The 20,255-nt window shown below is 42.3% G+C and overlaps 1 protein-coding gene across 1 annotated transcript; it reads right to left on the reverse strand.

Annotated features, from left to right (window-relative positions):
* Nucleotides 1-15,737: 15,737 nt before the first annotated feature.
* On the reverse strand, nt 15,738-19,822 carry vps26bl (vacuolar protein sorting 26 homolog B, like). Its single transcript, XM_084473954.1, has 6 exons — nt 19,414-19,822; nt 17,995-18,151; nt 17,584-17,748; nt 16,796-16,971; nt 16,201-16,343; nt 15,738-15,949 (listed from the first exon to the last, which is right to left on the reverse strand). The coding sequence occupies exons 1-6, from the start codon at nt 19,634-19,636 to the stop codon at nt 15,821-15,823; spliced, it is 993 nt and encodes a 330-aa protein (XP_084330080.1). The 5' UTR covers nt 19,637-19,822; the 3' UTR covers nt 15,738-15,820.
* Between the last annotated feature and the right edge of the window lie 433 nt (nt 19,823-20,255).

Consider the following 20,255-nt stretch of genomic DNA (forward strand, 5'->3'; position numbering starts at 1 on the left):
AGCATGTGATTATGAGAGGTTTTACTGTGTAATACTGCTTTATTGTTCTCAATTTCTATATCAATTCCGTTCTTAGCACCCTCCAACAGTTACATCTCATATCAAATGACTCCTTCAGGGGACATTTTCAGCAAGTCTGATGATTCATCACTCAATATGAAACCACTACATTTCTCAATTATTTGCCACGGTGGCCATGGCCCAGATAGATAAAAAGAAAAATGCAGGCAGTGAACACAAAGTGAAGTCTGGATATTAAAGAAGCAGCCTCTCAAAAGAGCCAAGGAGCACAAGAGCCCAACTAAGGCAAAAGTAATTTAGGATTCAGACATGTGACTTAAGCACAACAGATGGTGTCCGACAGTGAAGGTTTATCTGACCTTTCTTAAAACCTTTCATATCTTTTTTTTTTTATTAAGCAGTGTGCATGCTTTGCATTTATTTTCAACCGTAATGTCTTTGGAAACTGAATATATCTCTATATTCTCAAAATAACAATATTTATTAGTTTTGCAAGAATAGAGGCCAGTACAACTGAACATACAAGAATTAGACACGTGGATTAGAGTTTTGGATAAGCATTTAAGAGATGCTTGTCCTTAACGTTCGGCCCTCATCCTGTCTCCCCTTGATTAATTAAACCACAGCCATGTGGTGGAGTCCCAAGAGGTGAGGCTGAGAATGTGAGACATTTGGGCTTAGCATAATCCAAAAACCCAGCCCAGTTATGCTGCCGTGCATATCGCCATGCAGCTCACATTGACGGAGAAGCATCCGCACAGTCAGGTGACTTGAAGAGAGGCTGATTGAATGGGAGCTTGATGGAGCCTAATCGTGAAAGCAAACCGTCCTAAAAATCGTTATGAATGCAAGCCATTCTGAACCCTTCCGAATGAGACCTATGATGGACCCCGATTTTTCCACCCCATGTAATCTAGTGAAAAATATGAATACGTTCTACAACTCAGGCATCACCAGGCAGCCATTATCCGGAAGGATCTGGAAACAATGGTGCCAAAAAAAACGCATTGTGCTTCTGTGTAATTGGAGCTCACAGTCGATTACGTCGGTGCCGTTGTCAGCCGCGGTTCAGGCTGTTAACGCATGCCGATCAGCCCATTTGTGACGTCAAATCACTTTAAGGGCCTGGATCGAATCACCAGAAGGAAGACCTCGCTGCAGGGGAAGCCAGGTGGCCACTAGAAAATAACAAGGTTTGTTCCAGCCTGCAGATGTTCGGATGAATAAGAAACAGGATTTACAAAAATGATTCTTTGCAACAAGAGGGTGCATTTCTTTGGAAGCAGCATCCTTTTCATCCAGGGGTGGCAACAGGTAACAGAGAACTAGTCTCACATCCAGCAGTCCTACCACGTTATGGCAGAACTTCTGAGGAAGACGGAACTGGGCCGGAGACCAAAAGGGCAGAGTTACACCTTGTTTCCTGTTTTGCTGCATTGGTTTTTTTAACAGAAAAGAGACAGATTACCGCAAGTAGACTAAGCTTTCAGAAGGGGGCTTTAATAACAGTGTTGATTTGAAACCTTTAGTGACACGTTTTCTATTGGCGCTGGCCGAGTTGATGTTTTCTCTTAATTGCGGCCAATTCCGCTCTATCTTGCTGGCAGATTCCTACTGCCAGCAAGATCAATGGTCAAAACAAATATGATGAAGCGAAAGAAAGAAAAACATTAGATAAGTAATCTAAAGTCTGATATGAGAGACTAGCAGAGCAATATTTTGTAGGGAATGATTACTGTCAGGAACTGTGAAATCAGCCTTTCTGTTTAAACGCTAAGCCTGTCTAACCTCTCTAAGCTGTAGGGCTGTCAATTGGTCTAAATGCGCTTCTTTGAACAAACTCTCATTGGTCGGACAATCGCTGGTATTACTCTCATCAGGAAGAAAGCACTTCTTAATCCATTATTTTGGAGGTGTGAGGTATTTATTTCAGACCAACTTGCTGTCAGGAAATACTCCTAGGAGAACCAAGTGTTTGGACTTAGCATGTTTCCTTATCTTTAATGACATATCATGGTCATTTTATAATTGAGTACAGTACATTGGTTACATACTGTACCCATAAGGTCCATGGACCACAGCTGCTTTGATTTCTGGGAATCAAGGATACTGTTGCTAATGGTCAAGGATGCTTAACAAAGCTTGCAAAGTTTATTATCAAAACAAGCATATTCATAAAGACATAAATCATTATATTAAATAATTAAAATCACCATGGTTTCATTGAATGTGGACACCAGCATGCAATCTTAGATTAAAGGTGACCTATTATACAACCAGGTGTGAGTGTGATTAGCCATTCCAATCCGTTTTGAAAATCTGCCTCTTCTGACATCACAAGTGAGTGTCCACCTAGATGTATGACAGATAGATGAGCAACGTTTGCTACAGTCCACTGGTATGCTGGTAGACTGATATATCCAGCAGCTTACAACTAGAAAGAGAGAGAAGCTCATATACTGAGGGATTGTTTTCCAAATATGGGCCCATGGCTATTACAGTTGGCTAAAATGTCAAATTAACTGCTGTTGGTTTGATCAACTGGAAGACTAGATGCACTCTACTGGCATATACCCTTCTATCAGTGTTTTTAATTGTTCGGCCAGACTTATTGTTTTACATGCACTTGGTGCATTGACTGGAAACTATTATTATAATTGCAATGGCTCCTTGGCAGCTGCAGTGCAATCACTTAGTAGCTTAAAAATAACTATGAGGGATATGACAGTGACAAGAAGATGAGGAGCGTAAACTTGAACCGAGGTTCATGCTTTAATATTGTATTCCCCACACAGCCTCCACGTAGCACAAGGAAAAGGCTTGGTGACCTGACTTTCCAACAATCTGACACGATGAGAAGAGGAGAGTCGGACATAAAACCCTCTTCCATCAGTTACCACGGAGCTTATAGGCCCACTCTGACAAATACAAATCAATGTGTAATTTATAATGGAACCAGAGATGTAGTAAATCCTTGGCAGAGGGGTTCTAGAAACGCTGTCCTGACAGGATTCCTGTGTGCCATCTTCTTCCGTCTTCTTCAACCTGTCGGAGCGTATCTGAAGAGGTCCTGTGTGTCCATGCGCTGGGAGGCTCAGGAACGAGACGCTGTGCACTGAAAAAGAAACTTGCTCGCTGCATCTCTGTGCTTAGTTTACCGTTTCTAGGACAACTAACTTAGCAACGTACTAATTATTATTTTTTTTGCATAAACATACTGTATCCTAGGCTTATCAAAACTTTGTTTGCCACGTCACGCATGAGAAACACTGTCATTTTAAAACAAAACAATGTCAATTCATAATGATTAATAATTTCACGATTAATTACATAACAATGACCAAAACACTTACTACCATTAACATTCTCATGATCCTATGCTTCCCAAATGGAGGTGGTCACTGCGATGTGACGTCACGATGTAAGCGCCTATCAGGTGTTCGTTTGGCAGTTGATATAATATGGGATTGGGTGACAGAAAAGTTCAGGGACGTTCAACCTGAAGTAAACGGAGCGGCTGCAGAAAAAAAATCCAAACCACTCTGGAAGAAGACCTTGTTTTGCGGTTATTTAGGTCTGGTTGTACGCATGCGGCCACATACACGCTCGCCTCATCAGAGGAAAACAATTGGAGAAAGGTGCTCACAAAAAGACGCTATTTGGACATGGACCCCAAGTAAAGAGAGGACAGTATACACTAACCCTGACTTTGACATATTGGATCAGTGCCTCTGCATATTCCACATGTAAATACAAAAACAAACTGTCTCTAGAGCCCCGTTTACTTATTTTTTATAATGAAAAAATATAAATGCATGACCTCCTTGTGATTTCCCTCCTCTCTCCAATAGAACTGATGACTGAATGCGGGATGTTAAGCGTGTTTAATTCTTTATTGTTTCTCGTCAGATGGTTGGCTGCCGTCTGCCTAAGCAGCTTGATGCTCCACACTGTCCCTGTTTCGGTAGCTACTGCATATTCATCTGGATCTCCAAAAAGGGAATAAATAGGCCACAAAAAAAAGGCTGCTGCATATCTAGCATGCAATGTGACAATAGCCTGTGCTGGCTCAATCAAAGGCATTTGCTTTTCATGTGCTCTGCACAAAGGAGACAAACAGTGGCATGAGCAGGGAAAACGAATAGCGAGACAGCTGAGGGAGGATTCAAATTCTCTTATGTTTTCTTCTTTCTTTTTAGACATTGACTACACTTTTAGCACTCCACTTGCCATTAAGAGCTTGAACACTTTGTTGAGCATCCATGAATCATTTCTCAACCAATGAAATAACCAGAAAGGTATTGCAAGATACTAGGGAAGGAAAGTATCGACCATGTAATACTGCCTTTGGGCTTGTTCTCCCCACAGGCAGTGCTGTAGTGAATCTACATCATGCGTGCGTGTCATTCGATGCCTACTTTACAGTCTCCCTTCCAGAGTCCCGACAGACCAGATGTCCGAGAGACGACCTTGCTAATTTAATTCACCTTTGTTAACTGAATACAAAGCCTGTGAGTCTGTGGATCAGGGTGTGGTCGGGGCAGGGTGTCAGAGAGAGGATGTGTACTTTAAGGACAACTTAACAGCTATTGTGGGCAGTCTGGGCACAGTGTGGTTGGGGGTCGTACAGTGTCATAAGGCACCTCTGCTGTCCACTGTACACAACATTGAGTGGAGAACTTATTAGTTGGTCTAAAAGGGCTTGCATTTATGCACAGAAATGGCAACACACTGGAATATAAATATAATAATACCCCTTCTGGAACACAGTGCCTTCCACCGAATGTATTTTAACATCATGAAAGAGGTTGTTTGAATTCAGCCTCTTCCCTAGAAACCACTACAATTCCCTTTTAATGATGGTTTTATGAACTCTATGTGCACTGTTTGAGACAAACATGCAACTTGAATCAATGTAAAAGTGTGTGTAGTAGCACTTTGTGTTTTTCTCCATTAACCCTGATCAGAACATGAACTGCATTCTGAAACCATCTGCAATCTCCCCTATGGAACTATGAGCTTGTTGTTGACTCACAACACTGATACCAGACTATTCTTCCAAGAAGAACGCTTCAACAAGTCACCACACTAAGAGGGAAAACTATTTAGGTGAATAACAATACTTCTCCTTCACCGATTTTCCAAACTAGTTCTCAACTCACCAAATAAACAAATTCCAAATCACCATTGATGGTTAGAAAAAGTGTGTGTGCAGTGCAGGCAGCCACATGTATCATTTTGAATATCCAGAACATTGGTGAACATCTTTTTTTGGATTGATTCAAGGACAATTCAAATTAGTTCCTCACTGTTTGCAAATACAAGTTTTTATGGATTTCAAAACAAGTTGCAGCTCGCTGAAATGAAAGTGAGATGTGTGAAATGGGTTCGGCCATCAAAACAATGTCAGTAGTGAATCATGGAAATCTAGGCCTGACTCACATTTTAAGTAAGAAAAGCATGACGTAAAAAAGGAAAGAGGGTGGTAGAACTTGATATGTCCAACTTTTCCTCAATTTATTGAACGTATGAAATAGATGGCAAAAAAAACTGTTATAACCATAATTTAAAAAGCTGGTTTTAACCCTGAAAGCATCAGTGCACATGATATATAGAATATATAGAAATATGCATACATGCAGTCAACCCATTGCCACCAGCATTGAACTTCTCAATAAGTTCCATCTTCCATGGAAACTCCTGGGAAAATCCTGGGAAAATCCTTTCTCTCAGATGAGAAAAAGGAGTTAATGAGAGCCAATACACTTCTACACACACTTATACACACATTTCTGTAAGAATGTGCGAGACGAATCTAAAGAATTTCAATTAATTGATGACTCTTTTTGGGCAAGAAAAGCAGTAGTTTGTCGTGAGTTGCACACAATCATCATTTGAAAATATGACAGATGAGTGGAGAGCAGGACGAGGAAGCCAAAAGGAGAGGTGCTTTAGCAAAGAGCCCCTTCAGCGGGACTGTATGAAAGGGAAAGAGTACAAGAGTACAACAAAGGACACTAGCCAAAAACACTCAATTGCACTGATATCCTTGTGCCCACATGGCCAAACAAATGTTATAAAATAGTGTATGCTCAACACAATCAACAAACCATTTCAACAGTTCGTAATTACTTCCGTAGCATTGATTGAATAAAATAATTAAATATATAGCCCTTACGGGCCCACTAAGGGGACACCCATTGACCTAATTACTGGCTGCCAAATCCACAGCTGATGAAAGGCACCCGGGCTAGGCCTCCACTGAAGCCCAACTGTCACTAGGAGCTATAACAAGTGAAGGTATTAGGGTGAGGCGGCAGAAGGCTACGCTTTATGAATGTCTATGCTTTGGAATGCTCATTCAAAACCATAACCTCACCCAACAACAACTGTTCATTCATTTTAAATTAGTTTCTGTAAGCAGAATTACAGAAACAAACATCAGAGGTGTTACAAATACCATTTATACTATTATTATATAAATATTGGTGTTTTTTAGAGGACGAAAGCATTCCAACCCCAATAGAGTTGCAGAATAATAACTAATTTATATACAGTCTACTTCAGATGCAAAGCTGAAGTTGCAGATATTTCAAACACGATATTCATAAAATTTCAAACTGAAGTAACAGGGAATTCAAGGATAGCCCTAAACCATAGAGACTGAAATCAATCGAACAGACTGCTGGCCTGTCAGTGTACGAGAATGGAGAATGACTCGTTAGTTATCCATTTTAAATATTCACAAATGACTCTGAGCGAGGGCAAATCATCTCAATTAATGACCATAGCCATCAATAGCTGTATAATTATGCTACGCATGTATTCAGATTACCTGAATCGATGTGTTTCGATGTTATGGATTCAAAAGGTCTTCACATTTCCACATTTTAAATTTCCAAACCGTATGGCAGTGATTTGCTTCCATATCCGTCTTCCATTTTTCCATTCTCGTCGTCTTTTTATTTGCTTTGCAACTCCATTCAATTAGATTACCACTTTCTGCAACACCACTCTAATGTAGGCATTATCTTTCTCTGGAAATAACTTATTATTATTTTTTAAACCAGCATTACACATTATGCTGCTTTTATACAACCCCTGCATAATAATATAAATGACTTGGAAAAATACAACATGGGAAAAATATAGTGAAGAAATGTGTCTCAGCAAGCCTCCAATGGGGACAGTAGGCTTTGCCTGTGTTGTCACAACATATTGAACAGGGACAGGTTCCATGCCACAGCAGACAGGAGTATCGCCTTCCCAGTCCCCCCAGAGTGAATCTTTTGAGTTGTTGCACAAACTTGCTGCCAAGATGGCCTTGAATGAGAATTCCATCCCGTCAGGACCACCTCATTATCCTCCACCCTGCTATTGTGGGAATATCCTGGCAGCTTTCTAACCAAAGCCGCCATTCTCCATGCCAGAATTGTAAACGGGGGGATCGGAATCTCTGCTGGGAGTTCTGTGGCAATCACTGAGGCCTGTGACTGTGCAGTCATCTTGAATGAGGATGCATTTGAGAAACACGACAAGTGAAGAAGAGTCCTCTTCTCTGGTTCATGGTGCTGCATGCGTTTCAGGACACCGGATCGTCGATGCTATGCAATATGTTTAATTAATGACCCTGCAGAAGGAATACACAATGGCTGTTTGGCTCAACACAATGCATTCATTTCTGAGGCCAGGTTCAGAGGTCACGTCTGCCTTTGTGTGAGGCCGCTGAGGATAGAAAGAAAATAGAAAAACCTCTGAACCACAACAAGACCTTTGAAAGCCCGAGAGGTTTCAGCAACACAAATGAGTCAACAAAACAAAGTGGGTGGTTGCATAACAGCGGTGTAGGGTCCAATCAGTCCTGCTACCAATTTAAAAAATGGGCTGATTAAATTATAAATGTATGGCTGAGTGAATTTCCGTATCCCCAAACAGACATTTTGCCAAATATATGAATCGGGTCTGTTGCTTCTCCGCAAACAATTCACTTGCAATAATTCCGTACCAATTTCCAGATATAAGATTTGCTCTGTCACATAGCAAAAACAAACCAGTAACACAGCATGTTAAGTAGGATTACATCAGAAATAACAATATATCGATAATAATTAGTTGTAACTTTTATTTGTCTGTAGTCAGGTAGTCGCTAAAAATGTGAACCCACAATTATAAAAATCGTATCAACTTTGGACAACATCTGGTCTCCCTAATCAACAGAGTTACTGAAGCCTGATTTTTGGAGATATATGAATCATGGACAACAATAAAACCACATCCCAATACTTTCTATGAATCCCTCTAATCTTAATACAACACGGTCTGCTGAAGCCAGTAGTTACTCAACTGGCAGTGCTACAGCAGCTGTGAAAGATTAAATTAATGTTTCAGCCTGACAACCTAAATGTATTGCCTGCATAACGATTGCATTTACTTTACTCAAGGAACCATGATGCATATAACCTGATGGACAAACCCCCCAATACTGCCACCTAAAATCCGGTGTGAAATGGTCATTTTAAAACACACCAACACGCAAGGGCAAGCCATCGTTAGGGAGTTCATCAGCATAGCGGATAAATAGCCTTCTCCTTTAGAAGACAATCCGTGAAAGATTTGGCGTCCGTGTGCTCTCCCACTCTTAAGGGGGAGGAACCCACTCATCCCTGTGTTGGAGCACAGCCCTGTACAGCTCTGCTTGTTTGTGAGTGTTTTCCTTGCGGGCTTAGGTGCTTCGAATGCGTTCCAGTGCGTATTTGATCAATGGACTACTGAAGTAAGTAGCCTCCCCTGAGCCCAGCCATAAAAGTTTCAAAAGTTTTAATTGCAGGCCTTACTAACGACGCCTGTGAATGTTTTATATGTGGTCAGTGTGAAATTATTCTGCAAGTGTGACTGCAGTGCATCCCTTAAGATGGAATGTAATTGCAGAAAGCATTAAGGCCTAGTTTGTTTCAGAATGAACACTAAATATTTTTTTTTTTCTCAATTGTCCTCGTGGATCAAGATTTGGTGGTGGACAGGCCATATCATTTTTCATCTGTAAACTATAAAATCACACAAAACCAGTGAGGATTCCTGGTTTAGACAATACCAGAGTACAGTTTTAGCAGCCCTCACCTTACCTTATGCAGCATTATTTTATTGCATCTTATCCTTGACAGAAGATACGTACACAACATGACACAACACAAATAAATGCAACACTAGGCTATGCTACATTCATACACAGATTACAAAAAAACATTTTCATTCTCGTCTAGGCTTGAGACAGTAAATCACTATGAATGCCACAATACGCTTTTTCACAGCCATTTGCTTGCAGGGGCAATTGATTGGCGATTGTGTCAGTAATAGGGCATCGGAGACACGGTTTCACAGTCCTGTTACTGAATGTCCTGATGTCAGCCATCCTTTACAGAACAAGCAGCACAATGATTAATCCTTTCCAGAAGGAAAAGTTACGTGGTGATGTTGCACTGGAAGCCTTGTGGTTGCGGTACGTACAATTCATGCTTACTCGTTTATCCTCGTGATAAAATGACCACCATATTAGCACATGCCAAATGTAGGAAACAGATTATTTTCTTGAAAACAAACCCATTTCGAACGCATCAAGACAAAGGAAATACAAGAAAGGCCCAACAAATAAGTATAGACCCCATATGTCCTTCGATCCGTACATAAAGCCACATAAAAACAGGCCGTTAAACTGATGAGTCATTTGAGCCCGTCCCTTAAATGTTGCGGGCCCAATTCCTCCATGCCACAGCAGAAAGACCTGAAGGACACAAATCTCACTGTTCCCTGCCAAGGACCTCATCTGCATTGACCACGTTTTTTCATGAATACAGCCTCCCCCCCCCCCCCCCCCATCCATCAGTTTGAGGACCTGGTAAGAATAAACCTTCTCCGTCGTCCAGCTCTCAGTCTGTTGGCTGACTGTTAAGTGGAACTTGCACAAGACAAAGAAGGGTGCTCTATTCTGGTGGGAACCCCACACTGTTCAACCTCCATTCTCTAATGTAAAAAGACAGTGGGGAGCAGGCAATACATTGTCAAATTTAAAGTGCGGTTTCTTTTAGCAAGGGGTGGGTGGGGGGGCTCTGCGCTTATACAACAAAACACTTTTAAGGCACTCCACACCTTCGGTAAATAAATGATAAACATGACTCCAAAACAAACAACATGGACTCTATGCAATCGATTCGCGTCCTTGTAAAAGGATAGTGTGGCTGAGGGTGGCATGTAGACTGCTACCAGGGTGCCCAGGTGTGTATGTAGGCTACACTCGAATATGTGTTTTTAAATGCCATTAATCAAGCAGGAAAACATGAGTGCAGCGAATGATTAAATATGTCATCTCTTGCACCAAGCCAACCTCTAATTTCGAGTTTGTTCTTGACCTTATAGTAGGCTTAATCAATCGTTTAATTCAAAGTAATGCTATCTTAATTGAATCAACAACACGATTAGAGGCTATGGAAACATTGCTATTGGATATTTTTGTTATAACTGGAAACATGCACAGAAATCCCACCGGTAAGGTTAGACATAAGAGGGAAATACAGCGCGTTGGGGACATTTAAGTGTGGACGCATCTCACTACAAACTTACGGAGAGCACACAGGCAACATTGCTCATGCAAACAGACGCCAGGCTCGAGTTGAGTAAATCTGCTTTACATTGCCTCCATGCATATGTTGTAGCTGGTCCACTGACACACATGTACCGACCGTGTGCATGTAACACACGCTGCAGATGTAAACAGATGTGCCACAGAAAAGCCCAACCATTAATCGCAAACTCGCACATCCGTAAACAAACACTACGTATAAGAAATACCTGTATGGGTCAGAACAGAGCCGGTGACCTGATGTTAACGTCGGCGTCGGCGGGCTTAGCTTTCGCTGTCGCTCTGTAGTGTTGTGCTGCTGCTGTTATCTCCGCTCGGCGTCTTCAACAGCAGATCCACCAGCACGGCTTCATCCATCAGAGCAAAAACACGTCGGAGATCATTCTCCACCGAAAACACGTTTCAAACGACTGGTGCTAAACCGCAGGCAACGACCCCGGCAGCCCCCTCGTCATTATCGAGCCACGAACAAAACCGTTCCCACAGGACACGGCTCATGAACGGCGGATTTAAATCACTTTGCTGACCATACTCAATGAAACACTTTCACCCTGGGAGGCTTAACGTGGCGCGCTCTCGGCTCTTAAAACAAACAAATTCACCAAAGTCCCGTCGGCTCTTGAGACACCCTTTACGAGGTGAAAACTTAACGAGGAACGAGCGAACGGTTCAATCCCCTGGTCGTACGGGGAACTTGCAGAGCGCGCGCGCCGATAACCAATGAATCCAGTTTGTGGCGGGAGCGAGCACGGGGCGCGTGGGTATCATTCAGAATGGTGCGCAGCCTCGCGCAGCAAGGGGAGCAGCCGCGAGACGTATGTTGCACGCCGCTCTGCCTGCCAAGCCCACCGCGACACAGCTGAACTGTTCAAAACACTGCTGGGACTTGTTTGGTTTTTGAATACCACACGTTGGCCTTGTTTTATTGGATACATTTAACCACTAGGCTACTCCCAAACCAGGCCCTCAGAGAACCGTCATGGACATGATGGTGTTGAAGGCTTAACCGGAGCTCTGGTGTACACTGTGTTTAATGATTTGGTATTGTCATTCGACTATTGGTAGGGAAGGGAATGTCTTATCTCCTCGCCTCCCTTTGATCTACCTTCAACCTTCGGCGTTTAACCAATAGAGGGCGTCAGTGCCATAGCCTGGTAATAACACCATGAAAAGTTTTGCTCTTTTTTTTCCTGTTACACCGTTGACGTAATTCCAACATATACACTGTGAGAATTATGACAACGTCTACAAAACTGAGTAGCTTTTATCCTCCTACATGAAGTAGGCCTACGAATGCTGTCAGATCGCGTGTGGGTACAGAGACAGACAACAATGGAGCGTTTATTCCTGCAAGCGGGGACCAATGGTTTAGTGACGACTGCAAGATGATGGGTCATTAAGGTATTTTTTTCCGAACAGTTTCCAAACAATGCTCTCGACCAAGTAATGGAATAAAGGTCACAGCAGGTACCTACTACATCCCTCACATAATGAACTCCGAAGAGCTGGGTCTATGTCACCAAACTACTCTTTGGTCGTAGTTTCAAGTACTTTTACCTCGTCAATTTGTTTGCTGCACTTCTTTAGACTACCTATTGCTGTTTTAGAATGAAATAACATTACATACAATTGAATACATGCCATTGGAGAAACGGTTTGCACGCAAATGAATATGAGCAGATGTTAAGATGAATCACTTCTCAGTTATCCATTGCATGTATTTCACAAGAATGTGGCTTGAGGAATATTTGCGCAATGTTTGTGTTTGGAGAGGTGACGGTATCTGCGCCTGAAAAATGCTTGGACACTCATTCAGGAAAACCTAACGTGAATCAATGTTTGCTTCGCATACATGCTGAACTTAGTGTCAACCTATTAAACCATCCATTATAGTGCAGGTCAAATTGTCCCGCAGATGGCAGCTGGAAGGGGTGAACTAATAACCCCTTAGTTTGCAGTCACTTGTAAAAGCAAGAGGTGAAAGGTGCACAGAAAATCTACAAATGGCGTCGGAATACTGCAAGGTATGCACATATGTTTGTATCTTAAAGTGCTGAAAGATTACCTGGGGGTCATGACATTTAATTATATTGAGTTAGGATGCTTTCACATTTTAGATATAACTATTTAAAATAACTAATTCAAGTCATTAGTTTGTCTAGTCTGTAATGGCAAATAACTTTAACAATAGTAATACACCTTTATGGAGTGCAGAATTTATGCTCCATGATGAATTAGTACATTTTCAGGTATTTAAAAATACATTTAAAGTTTAATACCAGGATTCATGAACAGAAATGTGCTAAAATTGATAATACAAACATGTTCCTGTGTAATAAGACTAAATTAGTACTCTTTAATTAAAAATAGCAGAAATAGAAAACATGATAAAAATTATAGTGAGCGAAACATTTCATGTACAAAGGAGCTATTTTACATTGTGCATTTGTGTTCTGTATTTCCTAATATTTTCTCACTTTATTTTTTGTTTGCATTCTCGTCACAAAGTAGGTTAGTAAACACTGCACGGATCGCCCCCACTGCCCAAATCCTCCAATACTAATGGCTTAATTTTTGAAGGGCAAACTGACAAAATAACACAATGAGTAAACCAGGAAAAGAAATATGTGGAGTAGGGTGTACCTCTAAAAAAGGGAAACACAACCCACTTTTCAAGGACACAACAATGGCCATGCACGCACACACACACACATAGTAGGCCTACTTGACATTTTCAATACATGACTTATTGAAGTCAAGGGAAGATTATAAAGAAAGAAAGAAATATCTGGATAAAGAACATGGCAGAAAGAAATCAAAATCTATAAAAATGTCTTTATATCTTGCAAGATATCTTTAGTATTCCGGTTATTGGTCGTACCAGTTAAAAACAAACCTTAATGTGTCTGATAAGGTGATCTTATTAAACAGTTTATTAACTGCCAAAGAATCATCCCGTCATAATAAATGCTAAGAAAGGTTAAACAGCAAAGATTTATAGTGATATAACTTGCGGACATGAAAAAGAATACAGGCCAAGCAGTATGAATGAGGCTGAGCCCTGGACGCATGGCTTCAGTGCTTTTTACTCTTTTAAAGGTTTTTTTTTAGAGATACAAATATACACATCTTATATACATTAAAGAGTGGCAGTGCAACTGAATGTTGAACCAGTCCTTCACCACAACACCCTTCCCTCCAATAAAAAAAAAAAAAAAAGATTACTTCTCAATGCTCACCCATACAACAATGATCTTAAGGATATGACTCAAACACACTATGCACTGATACTGCCATCCAGGGCGCAGAGTCAAACACCTCCTCAAGATGGCATTGACCTATGTCCTGAGTAATAGATCTAGGCCTCAAGCAACCTAGAATAGCATTGAAGATCCAAACGGCCGAACTACAGTCAGAGTTGCTCTGAGACACGCACAATAATGCACTTCATCAACAATAACAACCACGATGTGGTGTGAAGGCATGGCCTGCACTGGTCCTCTCCAGTTGAGATACAGCAACTATGCAGACACAGTTAGAAGGCTCTAGCAGGACCAAAGACGGCTGAGACAAGACCAACACGAACATGTGAGATATGCCACCCTATACCTTCTCTAAACCCAAGGTGTAATGGGGAGAGGGGGTAGGGTGGGGTTTCAACAGCAAAAAACTGATCCAGCAAAGAAGGAAGAATGCTGTGTGTGTGCGTGACTGTGCACTCTGTGGTCACCAATGGAGGTGGGCGTGTGCCCAATTAAAACATTTAAAACAAACTTTAGAGGCACTGGGCTGAAAAGGAGACAACATCCATATTTTAAGGGTTCATCTGAAACCGTTTGGCAACAGACAATGAGGCACAATACTACTCAACTACTGGCGACGTCATGCGTAAGAGGTGGCCTGGCCAGTCTAGCCCACTAGCCTGATGTGGCAGGCATCTACATTAGCTACACTACAGGCAGACCATTGGCGCAATACTGACTCATTCCTCTTGATAAACCCAGGGATTAGTGGAGTGGAGGGCCTTTTTTGTTTGGCAAATTCACGAGTCAACTTATTTATTTTGAAAACACTAGTCTCTTGACTCTCACACTTTAAATAATTGGCATGGATCAAAGATAAAAGAAAAGTTAAAATTGATTAAAGAGCAAATAGCATTGGCAGGCTACAAATTGAGTTAATTAACTGCAAATTATACAATGGGGTTTTGTTTAAAAGTCGCACACACACACTTGTTTTAGCAGCAGCAAATTTACAAAACAATCAGTTTTTCAACTGACATACCATCAAAACCATATTAAAATGCTGGTAAAATGGATGTTGTACATACAAATTGTAATTTCTTTTGAGAAGGATAGTGAAAGGCTTGGAATGTATGGAGAGGGTTCAAGCACAGTTAAAGACCAATGCTCTAAAGAGCAAAAATGTCATCCTCATTGTATGCCTTTAAGTGCAATCAACAAAACTCTGCCGTTTGCTTGGAACTTCTTGTATATCTTCCATTGTAAATGCTTAGAAAATAACTCTAATGTAATTTCTTAAAAAGTTAAGAGGACAAATTTGACCAATCAGTATCACCAAAAAAGGTGGACCAGTTTACTGACGTAAAATGGCCAAAGTCTTATAAAAGACAAATGCAGTTCTTCTCTGGACGATGTTGCAGACATGCCATAGATGGCAGTTGGTTACAAACACATCCCAATTCCGGAAAACTGTTGAACATTGTTTAAAAACCTTTCAAAATCCTTCCCCCGAGTACCAGATTACGGTAGTTTTTCTCATAAAGAACAAAAATAATGAAATAAAATAAAAATGTCATAAAAAAAGATGTTATTTCTGAGTAAAAATCCATCTGGTGTTCGCTGCAGTTCAATGCACAATTCCTTACTCAATCTTACAGACAAAATAGAAAAAAAAAAAAAAAGTACATTCCATCAGAAATCAAACAGCAGAACAGTGTGGGGTCCTTAAAGGGTCTCTCTCTCTCTCTCTCTCTCTCTCTCTCTCTCTCTCTCTCTCTCTCTCTCTCTCTCTCTCTCTCTCTCTCTCTCTCTCTCTCTCTCTCTCTCTCTCTCTCTCTCTCTCTCTCTCTCTCTCTCTCTCTCTCTCTCTCTCTCTCTCTCTCTCTCTCTCTCTCTCTCTCTCTCTCTCTCTCTCTCTCTCTCTCTAGCTGTCGTCCTCCACGGCCGGGGACTTCTCCACCCTGGGCGTGCCCTCGAAGCGCTGAGAGGCGATGGCCGCTTGCTGGGACATGCTCTTCCTCACGACGTCCCCCTTCCTCCACAGCGTGATCTCCTGGGGAACCGCGTCGTGTGAGAAACCCTCAACAACAAGCCATGCATCATCACATTGTTCTCTCGTAAGGGAACCCAGCGGTGGGAGTACGCAGGTCTATCTTCTTCATTGACAACTTTCCAGTTGGTTGCAGTCTGCAACTTCACCGTTAGAAGCCATCAACTCTACATGCTGGGCCTCTTAAGGAGTGGATTAACTGGCAGTCGACACGGCATTGTGTTTTTGCCTGTGCCGTGTGTGTGTGTTGGTACCTGCTGCTTGAAGTAGCGTCTCTCCTCCTCGTCTATGAGCACCAGGTTGAGGTAGTAGCGCACAGAGTACTTCTTGTTGACGTCCTTCATGGTCGGCGTCATCTCATAGCCGGCCAGGAACAGCCGGATGGGGATGGACTCCCCTGCAGCAGCGACAACATGGATCCAATTCAACTCAAGGAAAGTGTAAAGTAATCCGGTTGATATGAAAGGCTGGACGACGGCATCCGTCCACTGTGATGAGGGTCGTCATGTGCTCGAATGAAGAACAAGCTCATATACAAGACTTTCTAATTTGAGACTTTTTCTATTGAGTGATTTAGCCGACGGCCAGATGCTGTAGTCTAAAGCGAATTTCAGAGAGGGGTTGGGCAACTCGAGTGTCTTCGGGCATTGGAGATCAAACCCGGGACCTATCGTATGGGAGCCGAACTACCTCGCCACCACACTATACGGCAAAGAACTGCAAATGCAAAATAAAAATCTAAAACCGGCCAATTGAGCTAGGTTTCGTTTGAGGACCGGGCTTAACACTCCTATGACACACAAGATGTTCCCAAACAACACAAACACAGACCAGGACAGAGCGCGGTACCTCTGACTGGTGCTCCATCCATGATCTCATACTTGGCGATGGTTTCGTTCTCGTGGTAGACGTTGGGCCCCGTGCCCGTGGTTTCCCGCTTGATGATGTCGATCTCCATGTGGCGGATCTTGATTCGCACCAGGAGGAAGTAGATCTTGCCTACGATCACGTCTTTCAGGTGATACCTGAACATGGGAGGGGGAGTGAGGGGTGGGGTGAGGTGCAGTGAGAGCACACTGCTACCGGACCGCTTTGACAATTCTTGTGACTCCCCACTACCCCTCGTCTCTTTCACCAAAGCCAAACTACAACCGTATAGAGAATTTAAATAAAATTAAGATAGTGCTGTGGGCAAGATTTAAGAGCTATCTGGGTGTAATTTGTTAGAGTTAGCCCAGCCATCCTTCAGCTATTAGTGAGTTAAGTAAGCTGTGAGAATATTGGTTTCAACTTGACTGCGCCTGCCTGTATGAGCCAATTTCGATTTCAGACACCTCCTGGCTAATTTCTTTCCAATCTGGGCATCTGTTGGGTGATTGGGTCTGGGAATCCATCTTTCCTTAACAATCACCAGTTCGTGAAATGTAACACTTCTCAATGTGATTTCGGAGGTAGGGAGTAGAGGGTGGGTCTTCCCCTACTTTCTGCTCTCTCCCTTCACAACTGTCAAATGTAACAGACAGCTTATTTAACATTTACTTTATCTTTCAATGTGTTTTTATTGTTGTGCTCCTCCGATCTCCGCCCAGCATCCTCAATCAAAAACATGGGAGCGTTCTGTCTGAAGTACCACCTACTTTGACTTGTTGTACTCAAACTCGATGTGCAGACAGTCCTCAATGCCCACTTCCATCTTGATGGAGGAGTTGATCTCCGGGTAGCTACTGAGCGTGTGAACCACGATGTCCAGCTCTTTGGTGATGTCATTCAACCGCCGCCCCACCGTCGCTCGCAGGAAGTAGCTGAGTCGGAACGGATTAAGAGGAAATGGGTCATGTGACTGACAATGCATGATGAGAGACACACAATGGTTTAAAATAACAAGTCAGATTTTATGAGTCATCTTGTTTCCATAAAATGCGCTTCAGTAACTTTAAGAACATTGGTGTGTCTGTGTGGGGCCGACCACACAGATCCAGTGTTTCAGATGACCTATTGTTTAAATGAATGCAGAATCTCGCTTTAATTACCCCCGGGAATTTTCTTACCGCAGTTTGACGTTTGCACCGCTGTACGTCTCGTAGGGCTTCTCCACGTGTGTGAAGTCGAAGTCGAAGGTCTGAGACTGTGTCATCTCTCCGGGACGTGCAAGGTCCTTCACCAGCGACACAAACTCATGGTGGTTCCCTCGGTCATAGTAGAGCTCTGGAAACGACGTGCAGTTCAGACATATTTAAATGCATTATGTTGTTGTGTCATTTAGCAGACTATGCCGTTTTCTTAGATACTTGTCAAAAATGAACAGACATTTAATACAACAGTCTCTGCCTGAAAACAACATGGCAACGTTGTGCAGGGGGGGGATGTTAACTCACATCCTAGTCTTAGTGTAAGAGTGATTATATTTTGACTTTGTTACAAATGTATTGATTGATAAATAGCTTAATAAGCACATTAATAAGTCATATCACTGTGAAATAATGTTTGCCTTAAATGTGACTGACCGGGCTATCCAGTGTTTGATCAAAATATTGTTTGTACCTGGGTGTTGCGGAAATAAAGATGGTATTATTAAATGTTTGACTAGTATACCTGCTATAAGAACCTGCCCTGTTAAAGATTAGACACAATGCACTGCAGCCTTGGCCTATTTCTAAGGATCAAGGTAAGTCATATGGTGTACACAGCTATATCACTGTTGTCTGTATCATTGTCACTGTTTGCGTAGGCTCCACATCTTTTCACAGGGTCACGTGGTGTCGCAAACGTCCCCTCTCTGTCTCTCTATTGCCCTGAGATCAACCGAGAAGCATCCTCATAAAATCCACCTCAGCAAAAACAACGTTTATTGAACTATCAAAGCCCTGAAACGAAACTTGTTTAAATGAGATGCACCACAGGCCGGGCTTGCTAGAATGCCGACATGTGGGAATGAGAAAAACATGGGTTTTGCAACCCGGAAGTGTGTAGCATGATCGGGGGACATTGAACTTCGTAACACACCTAAGCCTTCCAGTGTATTTGACTACACACTCCCTCTATCGATACGAGTGGGATTGTTAATCTATAGCCTAAATACAGTGGAAAGGTCGACCTCCTCCTTTGACGGTTTTTTTTCTTTTAGAATCAACCTGTCATATGAAGACCACAATGTATCTCAACAAGTCAGTTGCAGACTCCCTGCCAGCCCTATGGACGTAGAATAAAGTCAACCCACCCCCTTTCCTCTGTCGACTCAGCTGATGCGTCAGGCGCAAACGGCAGCATGCAGGCTCGATCTGTCACGGGACCTGACACTTGTTAGCTATGAAAAGTGACATTGAGCACTTTAGCTGCAACTCTTGCACGTTCCCTTGTTGGGTATAATGTGGCGTTTAAGTGATACAAAACAGTCACTTAAAAGACTTTAAAACCCTGGCCCCCTCGTGTGAAATGTGAGATCAAAGTGCAGGCCCGGGCGGTCTCACCGATCTGGCCGACGAACTCGATCTTGATGCCGCTGTGCTCCAGCCGCTTGCCCGGGTTTTTGAGCGTCACGTTGACTTTGCCCGACACGGTCTCCCCGTCGTAGAACAAGAAATACTTGTCTTTTTTGCCGTCTTCGCCTTTGTGCTCCGCTTTTTTTCTTGTTTCTGCATCATTTAAAACTATGTCTATGTCCGCACTTTGGCCAAAACCGAAGAAGCTCATAGCTGCAGCTATCTTCAGCTACGTTAGCCTCGTCGCCTCAGGTCTTTAGATGTGTCCTTTCGGGACAATGCCACTCCACTTCAAGATGCTAAATGGCGTTGTAAATAACGATTAGTATATTTCACGTTTGCACTTTGACTTTACTGTATGTGGCATACAATGAAAAGCAGGCTGTTGAGCACAACAGTCGCGGGTCCACTGCGCATGCGCGGATAGTTAGTCACGTGTTACCACATGTCTATTATATTTTCAATGTTGTATTATTTGCCGACAGTCCTGGGACGGAATATATTCACTAATACACAATAATTTAATAAATATCACAGTGATATTCAAATATATTAATACTCATGTTTTGAAGTGTAACCACGTTTGCGTTTTTTGGCGCAACAATGAGGCATGTGAGAAACGACACCTGTCTAGCGGGATTATTTGTATTTGCCCTACTGCTTGCATCTGTCAGTCTGTCGATCCGTATATTTGTCGTATGTCTGTCTGTCTGTCTGTCTGTCTGTCTGACTCGCTCTTTCTACTTGAATTTTTCTCTTCTCTTTCTTTGTTATATTGAAAAAATAATTTATGAACAATGTGTGGAATAACTATACTTACCCCCGTTTGT

This window comes from Micromesistius poutassou, assembly GCF_964030765.1.
Source record: "Micromesistius poutassou genome assembly, chromosome: 10".
NCBI lineage: Eukaryota > Metazoa > Chordata > Actinopteri > Gadiformes > Gadidae > Micromesistius > Micromesistius poutassou.

What these genes read in the sequence shown, in the direction of transcription:
- vps26bl (XM_084473954.1), bottom strand. Translation starts at nt 19,636, where the DNA reads ATGAGCTTCTTCGGTTTTGGCCAAAGTGCGGACATAGACATAGTTTTA. An exon ending in CGAGTTCGTCGGCCAGATCG is followed by an intron (nt 18,152 to 19,413) that starts GTGAGACCGCCC and finishes CGTCGTTTCCAG; the next exon opens with AGCTCTACTATGACCGAGGG. An exon ending in GGATGGAGCACCAGTCAGAG is followed by an intron (nt 16,344 to 16,795) that starts GTACCGCGCTCT and finishes TCGCTGCTGCAG; the next exon opens with GGGAGTCCATCCCCATCCGG.